Below are 9660 nucleotides of genomic sequence, written 5' to 3' on the forward strand. Positions count from 1 at the left end.
CCTGGGGACGGGGCTTGGCTTCCGCCTGCCAAGTTAGATCATGGCCCAGTAGTTGCCAGTTGGGCCCAGAGGGCCCAGATTCCTGTGTTTACCCAGGTCTCCACCGTTAGAGTCCAACTGCCAACTGGATGTCCCCCTGGACTTCTCCCTGACCCTTCAGGCCCTGGGGGGCCCAGACAAAGCCGAGCGTTTGCACCTGAATTGGCTTTCCCTCCTGGGTCCCCATCTGAGGGACAGGCCTCCCACCGTCCCCTGCTGCTCACAGCGGAGTCCAGATCTCAGCTCCTCTTCTTCCTCTCCCTTCACCTCGGTCCAAACGGTCAGGACTCACTGGTGATGCCATTTCCAAACAGCTACTTCCCCTACTGCTACCGCACCAGTCCGAGCCTCCGTCACCTCCAGCTTGCCCCTGCCTCCTTCCTGGGCTGCTGGCTTCCACCCTTACCCCCAGCTGACTGTTTTCCTTCAGCAGCCAGAGGGATTTTCCTAGAGTCTCAATTGGATTATGCCACTCTCTCGCTTAAAATCCTCCAGTGCAGTGCTGTCCGGTAGAACTTTCTGTGACTGATGGAATGTTCTAGACCTGTGCCACCAAACACAGTCACCCACAGGTGGCACGTGTGAGTGAGGAGCTGAATGGTTAATTTTATTTCATTTTAATGAACTGAGATAAGCCCAGGTAGATGGTGGCTGCCGTATTGGTCAGTGCAGCTGTAAAGTCTCTTCAGCTAATGCTGTCGGCCTGTCCAGATCCCCTGGGCCCTCACCATTTCCCTGCACTGCTGGGAGGCATCCCAGCTCTGACTCTCTGCCTAAGCCTGCTCTGCTCACACCCATGGCAGGTGAGAAGTATCTCAGAGTTCGTGCCATTCCCTCCAGCAGCCCCCAACCAATGGCCGGCAGGAACAGGAGTGTAAATACCCCAGCTCCCTCATTCCCAGAGCCAGGCAACTCTGAAGTTCACGCTCTGCAGAGGTCCCCAATGGGACTGAGCCCCATCTGCCCACCACAGTCACCTACTCACGAATGCACCCTGGATGGGCTTCTTCCCATCCCTCCCACACTCCCTCACTCCCTCCTGGGGCTTCCTGGGATCACCTCCCACATAAACTGCTTGCACCCGAAACCTGTCTCAGGGCTGCTTGCAGGGAGCCCAGATAGGCCAGGCTCTGCTCCTCCCCCTGCTTCCTCTCCCTCTTCCTCCCCATCGTCCTTCATTTTAGTGCCTTAAGCCTCTTTGGTTGTTTATTTAAAAAATGTTTTCTTTCGGAATAATTTTAGATTTACAGAAAAGCAGCAGAAATATAAGTGGCATTCCTGCATACCCTCCAACCAGCTTCCCCTAATGTTAACATCATATGTAACCCGGTAAGATGATGAAAACCAGCAAAGTAATACAGGTACAATATTACTAACAAACTTACAGACCTTACTGAAGTTTTACCATGAGTGTCCAGGATCCCACCCAGGATCGCTCAGTGAATCTCATCGTCATATCACCCTGGCGCCCTTCACTCTGGAACACTTCCTCAGTCTTTCCGTGTCTTCCATGACCTTGACATTTATGAAGAGCACTGGCCAGGGATTTTGCAGAAGGTCCCTCAGTTCTGATCTGTCCAACGTCTGCTCACGGTTGGACTGGGGTCGTGCGTTTTAGCCCAGAATCCCACGAGGGTGATGTTGCATCCTTCTTGGTGTAGGATGTCAAGAGACTCAGGAAGTTGCTCTATCTCATCACCAGTGATGTTAACCTTGATCGCGTGGTTAGGACAGCACCACATTTCCCCCCTGGAAAGTTACCTTCTTACCTTTCAAATCTGTAAATATCGTGGGAGGGTTACTTTGACAATATGTAACCAGCCTGTTTCTCCTTAAACTTTCACCCACACCTTCTAGCATTCTTCCATTGATTGGATACTTAGACGCTTTATCTTATCTCCACATTGTCTTGTGAAACGTTCTCATTCACTTGTTTGAAGCTTTTCTTCCTCTGCTGGACAGAGCCTCCTAGAGGGTGGGGGCTGGGTCTGTCCCAGTCGCTCCTGTGTCCCCAGTGCCTGGTGCACACACAGCAGGTGCATGAGCAAATATTTGATTTGAAAGGACACCAATCAACAAATCCCAGGTGCTCATGAAGTATGATTTGGTGGCACCCCAAGGATGTTCTAGAAGCGAAGGCCTTCCCTCACTTCGGGCTTCCATTCAAATGTCCCCACCTTGGGGAGCCCTTCCCTGAGTGCACCAACTAATGCTGCCTGATTTCCTTCATAGCACGTCCCACCTTGAAATTATTTTTTTTGCTGGTTGATGGTTTATTCATTCAGTTAATTTGTGTCCTGGCTATCTCCCCTCCTCTCAGCTAGAATATAATCTCTGTAAATTCAGGAGTTTTGTCTTGGTCACTACTGTGTACCCATCACCTGGCACATTGTCCTGTGCAGACAGACCCCTCCCCTCAGCAATGTTTTCTGTCTTCACAAATTTAATTATTCTATCATAAAAACTGGGACCTCGGGCTTCCCTGGTGGCGCAGTGGTTGAGGGTCCGCCTGCCGATGCGGGGGACACGGGTTCGTGCCCCGGTCCGGGAAGATCCCACATGCCGCGGAGCGGCTGGGCCCGTGAGCCATGGCCGCTGAGCCTGCACGTCCGGAGCCTGTGCTCCGCAACGGGAGAGGCCGCAGCAGTGAGAGGCCTGCATACAGCAAAAAAAAAAAAAACAAACAAAAAGAACTGGGACCTCGGAGAGGAAAGGTGGGAAGACACATGAAGCCAGCTGACCTCAGACAGCAAGTCTGTGATGGGCAGCTGGATGCCTCGCCCAGCAAGGGCAGGAGGTTTGGGGAGCCTGGGGCGTGGAAGATGGTCCCTCCTCCTCTTAGCTGTGGCACTTGGGGAGGATGGTCCCCCCTTTGCATGCTAGCTTCCTCCTGGCAAAAGTAGGAAAAAGCACAGCCCCAAACTCAAAAGACAGTGGGAAGGTCCATTGGCAATTGTGTTCAGAGACTGTTGGCTCTGCATTGATGCCCTTCATTTTACAGATGGGGAGGTGTGATGCTGAGACTGGGAGGGACTTACTCAGCCAGTAAGTGAGGACTGTGCTGGGCCTTAAACCCAGCTCCCCTCTCTCACCATGTCACAGAGATGTGCCTTTGCTTTCAAGCTGACAAAACCCACTGTGGGTTATCTGCTGTGGGCCAGGTGTGGGACTGAGAAGTGGGGGATGAGAGAGAGGCAGGCAGAGAAAGACACAGAGAGACAGACACACACACAGAAAGTAGCATGAGAGACAAGAAAAGAGAGTAAATTAGACAAGGAGACACAGGGACAGGGTGACAGAGACCAAAAAACTTACATAGGGAGACAGGGACAGACAGAGACAGAGACAGAAATCTCAGGACAAGGACTTACAGCAGAGACAGATAGTAACAAATAGAGATATTGACACAGAGACATAGAAAGACTGAGACAGAGAGAAAGTTAGAGAGAGAGGGACAGAGACAGAGGCAGAAACAAAAGAGGCAAAGACAAAAAGCAACCCTGACTGAGACACAAAGATAGAGAAGGAGGGAGAGAGAGACATAAATAGAGATACGTAGAGAGGAGAAACAGAGAGACAGAGGGGCCCAGGGCAGCCTTCCTGTGGATAACTCACTGGCAATTTATCAAGGACCCCTGACAGACCTCCAAGTCCACCCCCCTCCAGCTCAAGCCCCAGCCCCCTGGGGCCACACGGGTTTCCTGAATCGCAATCCTGCTGGATGGGTATGTGTACTGCATGCCCGCCCATGTATGTGCAAGTTTAGCATCCAATTTACAGGAGATGCACCAAGGAAGGAATATGATGTGACTCTGACTTCTGGAGAAATCAGAGTGAACACTGGCACATCTCATCACCCCATCTGATATGTGCTTTATAACTAACAGTCAGAGGAACCAGTCATCTATGGTATGTCCCCTCCAGCATAATCAAAGTAGGTTCTTGCTAGAAATATTTGGGGAAGGAGACAGCATGAAGCAGAAAAAGAAAATCAAACTTACAGTTGATCCTAGTGTCTTCTCCTATGAGGTTCTGGAAGACTCACCACTCCCCTATGAGGTTTGTTGTGTGGGGATAGACATCCTCTCTCAGGCAAAAAGAGGCATATAACTGGCTCATGTCACAGGGGTACACGTCTGTATGGCCCTCAGGCTCAGATGGACTGAAGTGCTCAAATGACGTTTTTAGGACCTGGGTCTCTCCTGGTCTCTTTGTTCTGCTTTCTTGTGCATTCTTCTGTTCTCAGGCAGCGTCTTAGGTTGGGTTGGCCTAGGAGCAGACCCCAAAGCAAGGATTTGAATGCCAGTTATTTATTTTGGAAGTGATCTCAGCAAACACTGGGAGGGGAGTGGCAAGAGGGAGACAGGAAAAGGAAGGCAACCCATGAAGGAAGCATTGTCAGGAGCAAGTTATCATGGGGACAGTTGGGGCCCAGTCTCACTGGGGGCCTCTAGGAGATGGTGAGGGATGTGCACCCCAGAGTCATCTCATTTGAGGAGCGAGAGATGGGGCATTTGTCCACTCGCCTCCATTTTTCATTGTTTCTGGGCTGCTCCTCAGGGTGTTAATTCCCTGGCACACCAGAAGAGACTTCAGAAGGAGTGCCACCTGGGACTTCCCTGGTGGTCCAGTGGTTAAGACTCCACGCTCCCAATGCAGGGGGCTCAGGTTCGATCCCTGGTCAGGGAACTAAATCCTGCATGCCGCAATTAAGACCTGGTGCAGCCAAATAAATAAATATTAAAAAAAAAAAAGGAGTGCGACCCTGCCAACACCTTGATCTTGGACTTCTGGCCTCTAGAAGCACAAGATAATACATCTGTTCTCAGCCACCCAGTTTATGGTACTTTGTTACAGCAGCCCTAGGAAACTAATACACCCTATTTATCAACTGCCCATCTTTGGAGAACTCTTTCTTCTTGTCCCCTACTATCATGCACCTGTTCCTTTACCCTAAGGATCTACATTTTATCTTTTTTTAAAAAGAAAATTTTGTGAGAGTCATAAACGAAAAACCCATATCTCTTGCCACGAAGGGATGGGACTCACAAGAAACAAAGACACAAAAAAACAAAACGGATGTTTTAAAATGCCAACGGGGCCAAGGACCTGTCTCTTAGGGAAATTAGCAATTGCCAGAAAGATATTAAAGACTGTAGCACCAAACAAGTCTTTCTTGAAGTAAGCCCCGGGGGGAGACATTCATGGTCACCTCCCCTTTTGTCCTTCACACCCACTCACTCATTCAGGGATATAGTTCCCTCTTAGTCTCTCTGTCCTATTCCCCAGTCCCTCCCCTGATGCTACAGCTGCCTCCTTGGCTTCTCCACCTCTTTCTCTCTTTCTACAACCCACCCTCCACGCAACAACCAGAGGGCTCTTTCAGAAACATAAATCTCTTTTATTTCAGGAGGAATAAGTGAATTTATTCCCATCGCAAAAGATGCAAACAGTGCAGAAATATATAGAGCAGAAACGGGAAACAAAATCCAGTCATGTCCCGCCTCTACTCTAAACTTTCTGTGGCTCCTCGTCATTCTCTGTGTAAACCCCAAGGCCATCGACATTCAAGGTTTGGGTCTGGTCCTGCCCCTCCTTCCCCCATCTCTCTCCTATCCTTGAGTAAGACCCTCTTTTTAGCCACTCTGAATGGCTTGTCATATCCAACCATTCAGCTCTCTCTCTCTCTCTCTCTCTCTCTCTCTCTCTCTCGCTCACCTCAGGACCTTTGCACATGCCATTTGCATCCCCAACATGCTGTTCTCTGCCCCCTTACACCAACTTCATCCTTACCCTCCAGTCTCAGTGCGGTGACACCTCATGTTTTTTTGGCCTCACCCAGATGCAGACCCTAGGACAAGGATTCCATTGTGCCTTCACTTCTACAGCTGCCATAACCAGGGGATTCAAAACAACAGAAATTTATTCCCTCACAGTTCTGGAGGCTGGAAGTCCAAAATCAAAGTATCAGCCCAGTTGATTCCTTCTTGCAGGTTCAGAGGGAAAATCTGTTCCGTGCCTCACTCCCAGCTCCTGGTGGTTGCTGGCCACCCTTGGCATCCCTTGGCTAGTAGACACATCCCTCCAATCTCTGCCTCTGTTGTCACATGGCCTTCTGCCTGTTTCACTCCTGTGTCTCTTCTCTATCATTGGCCGAGGCCTGCTCTGGGAGGTATTAGACCAATTGAGAAAACCTAAAGAATAAGTAGCCAGCCTGGCAAACTATGGTTGAGGAGAGAGAATTCTGTTCCTGGCAGAGGGAACAGCATTTGCAAAGTTCTAGAGGTCAGCAAATCATGATGCATTTAGAACATTGAAAAGCACTGAGGGGACTTCCCTGGTGGCACAGTGGTTAGGAATCTGCCTTCCAATGAAGGGGACATGGGTTCAAGCCCTGGTCTGGGAAGATCCCACATGCTGAGGAGCAACGAAGCCCATGCGCCACAACTACTGAAGCCCATGAGCCTAGAGCCCGTGCTCTGCAACAAGAGAAGCCACTGCAATGAGAAGCCGATGCACCGCAACGAAGAGTAGCCTCCGCTCACTGCAACTAGAGAAAGCCCGCGTGCAGCAACGAAGACCCAACGCAGCCAAAAATAAATAAATAAATAAACAAATAATTTTTTAAAAAGAAAGAAAAGCATTGAGGCTTTGGAGATTGGCAGGGGCTTGACCATGGGAGAGCTTGTAGGACACAGAAATGAACATGGACTTTATCTGGAGGGCAATGGGGAGCCATGGGAGAGTTTAGAGCATGGGAGAGACCGGAGGATTGAGATTTTAGAAATATCCCTGGCTGGCATGTGGTGATGAACTGAAAGAGTTGTGAACTGGAGGCAGGTCTGTTATGGGAGAATGAAAAAATTCAGACCCTATGCTGAATGCCAATCAGGCATTCTCTCATTTAATTCTCATACCACCAGCCCTACAAGACGGGTTTCTCACCATCACACCCATTTTACAGATCTGGAAGCTGGGGCCCAGAGAGCTTAAGTGACTTATCTGGCATCACACAGCTTGTCAATGACAGAGCAAGGAATCAGGGCTTGAGTAGGCTGCCCAGCCAGGTGGCAGACTCACGGTGGGAGATTTGGGTATGAGGAGTTGGGGGGTCATGAGGCTGATGGCCAGGGCTCTGGCTGAGGGATGAGGGACAGCTGGAGACCCGGCTAGAAAGGAAGCTCTGACCTGAGAGAATAAAGCCAGTGCAGGTGCTGAGGACTTGGACCACCCACTCCTGCCAGCCCAGCCCTGACCTTGGCACTTCTCCCTCCCCCCATATCAAGTCAGTTAGACTCTGAGGACATATGAACTGAGAACCTGAAGGGTGAGAAAGAGCCGATCACAGGGAGAAAGGGTATTCCAGGCTGAGGGAACAGCCTGTGCAAAGGCCCTGAGGCAGGACCGGGCCTGGTGTGTTGGAGGCACAGCAAGGAGACCCATGTGTCTGGAGCAGAGTGAGCGAGGGGAAGAGAGGGAGGATATCTGGGATTTGGGCTCTAAGACCTCATGGGCAGAGGGTGCCCTGAACAAGTCTGAGTCCCCTGGAAATCTCTAAAGGGGGGGGAAATTAGCCCCTTCCTCAGTGGGTCCCTAGGAGGCTTGGGGAGATGATGTTGGCGGAATGTAAGTGTGAGGGCCGGATCCAAGCCATGGGGTGGTGGTGGGGCAGCCGCCAGCCCACTTTGTGGCACCTCTGGGCCTTACGAGGTCCAGGAGCTGGGGATGCTCTGAGCCTTCCAGAAGTTTTTGCGAAGGTTGCCCAGCCCCCCAGGAATTCTGTCTTGGTGGGGGGTGTGGGTGAGGGACCAGGATGTAACAGGATGATGTCACAGAGGCCAGGGGCATCTAGAACTCTGGGTGCTCCTGGTCTCAGCGTCATCTGCTAGGAAGGCCGCCTGGGTAGGTCAGCTCCTCCTGGGACCAGCCTTCAAAGACACAATGCAGGCTGGGCTGCCACCAGGAGCTGTTTCTGTCTAGGGCCACGCAGGTCCCAGCTGTTCCGCCTAACTGCCTATGAGCCACCCGTTCAAGCTCCATTCACACCCCAGCCATGGACCCCCTGGGAGGTCCTGGAGATGCCTGGAGGCCTCCTGTCCGTGGTCCCCAGCGGGACCTAGCTCCACACCACAGCCAGAGGAGGAGGGGCTGGCCATGGGGCAGCCCTGGCCAGTCCTGGCCCTGGGGGCAGTCAGGTTCTCACTGATCCTTCTGGGGCTGCTGGTGCCCACACAGGCGGTGGTGCGAGCCGTGCTGGATGGTAACTCAAGCACCGTGGAGTTTGCGGACCTGCCGGCCCTGATCGGGGTGCCCCTAGCCCCCGAAGGTGTGCGGGGCTACCTGACGGAGGCCAGACCGGCCAACGCGTGCCATCCCATCGAGGGCCCGCGGCTGGGCAACGGCTCCCTGGGTGCCATCGTGCTGATCCGCCGGTACGATTGCACGTTTGACCTCAAGGTGCTGCACGCCCAGCAGGCCGGCTTCCAGGCGGCCGTTGTGTACAACGTGCGCTCTGACGACCTGGTGCTCATGGCCTACGTCTACGAGGACCTGCGGTGCCAGATCACCATCCCCTCGGTGTTCGTGGGCGAGGCCACCTCCCAGGACCTGCGGGTCATCGTGTGCTGCGATAAATTGGTCCACATCCTCCTGCTGCCCGACCACCCGGCCTGCCCGGACCTGGACTGCCACCCCATGCTGGCCATCTCCTGGGTGCTGGGCTGCGTCCTGGCCCTGCTCGTGACCGCCTTCTTCGTTCTGTGGTATCTATGGAACTGGCTGCGGGCCTGGTGGGCCCGCGGGCCAGTGGTCAAGGCGTGGGCCAGCCAGAGGGCCCAGGTGAGCACTTTCACGAGGCTTCACGACCTGTGTGCCATCTGCCTGGATGAATACGAGGAAGGTGACCAGCTCAAGATCCTGCCCTGCTCCCATACCTACCACTGCAAGTGCATCAACCCCTGGTTCTCCCAGCCCACCCGGCGCTCCTGCCCCGTATGCAAGCAGTCGGTGGTCAGCACGGAGGACAGCTCTGACTCCACCGTCAGCAGCTATGGGTACGAGGAGGACCCCTCGCTGCCTGGTCACCGCCCCCCGATCTGGGCCATCCAGACCCGGCTGCGATCCCGGAGGCTGGAGCTGCTGACCTGAGCCAGCACCCCCCACCACTGGAGTGCCACCTCCGTGGGGGCAACTGAGACCAGCGAATCCTTGGAGGGGCCTCCAGAACCCCTCTGAGGCCCGCTGCCCCTGGCTGGTGGAGATTGGGGCGGGGAGGGTAGAAGTGAGGAGTGTTTCTAGTCTGGAGACTAGATAATAAAGTGAGTTTGAAAGCGGATTCTTGCCCTGGCTGCTGTGGGGCGGACTGGCCCGTCATGCCACGCGTGTGGCAAGCTGAGCCTAAGGCTGGCTCCTGGCATCTGTGGGCGAGTGAGGGTATATGGGGGCGGGGGGGCGGTATTCTCAGGGCTGCTGTGTATCATGTCCTTGGTGGCCCTGCGACAGGGCCCCTGTGCCTCCGTTCCGATACTGGGCACAGGAGTGGCTGATTTCCCACATGCTTATTATTCATTTAAATCTTAAACAAAAGATAAACTTGTTACTTTGGAATAATTTTAGCTTTAC

The 9660-nt window shown here is 53.0% G+C and overlaps 1 protein-coding gene across 1 annotated transcript in view; it reads left to right on the forward strand.

The window, feature by feature from the left end:
* Positions 1-9186, forward strand: part of ZNRF4 (zinc and ring finger 4) — a 66097-nt gene extending 56911 nt beyond the window's left edge. Inside the window, 1 exon segment of the mRNA XM_065873849.1 lies at positions 8020-9186. Within this exon segment, the coding sequence (XP_065729921.1) occupies positions 8020-9186 (1167 nt within the window).
* The last annotated feature ends 474 nt before the right edge of the window (positions 9187-9660 follow it).

Source organism: Phocoena phocoena, chromosome 3, assembly GCF_963924675.1.
Source record: "Phocoena phocoena chromosome 3, mPhoPho1.1, whole genome shotgun sequence".
NCBI lineage: Eukaryota > Metazoa > Chordata > Mammalia > Artiodactyla > Phocoenidae > Phocoena > Phocoena phocoena.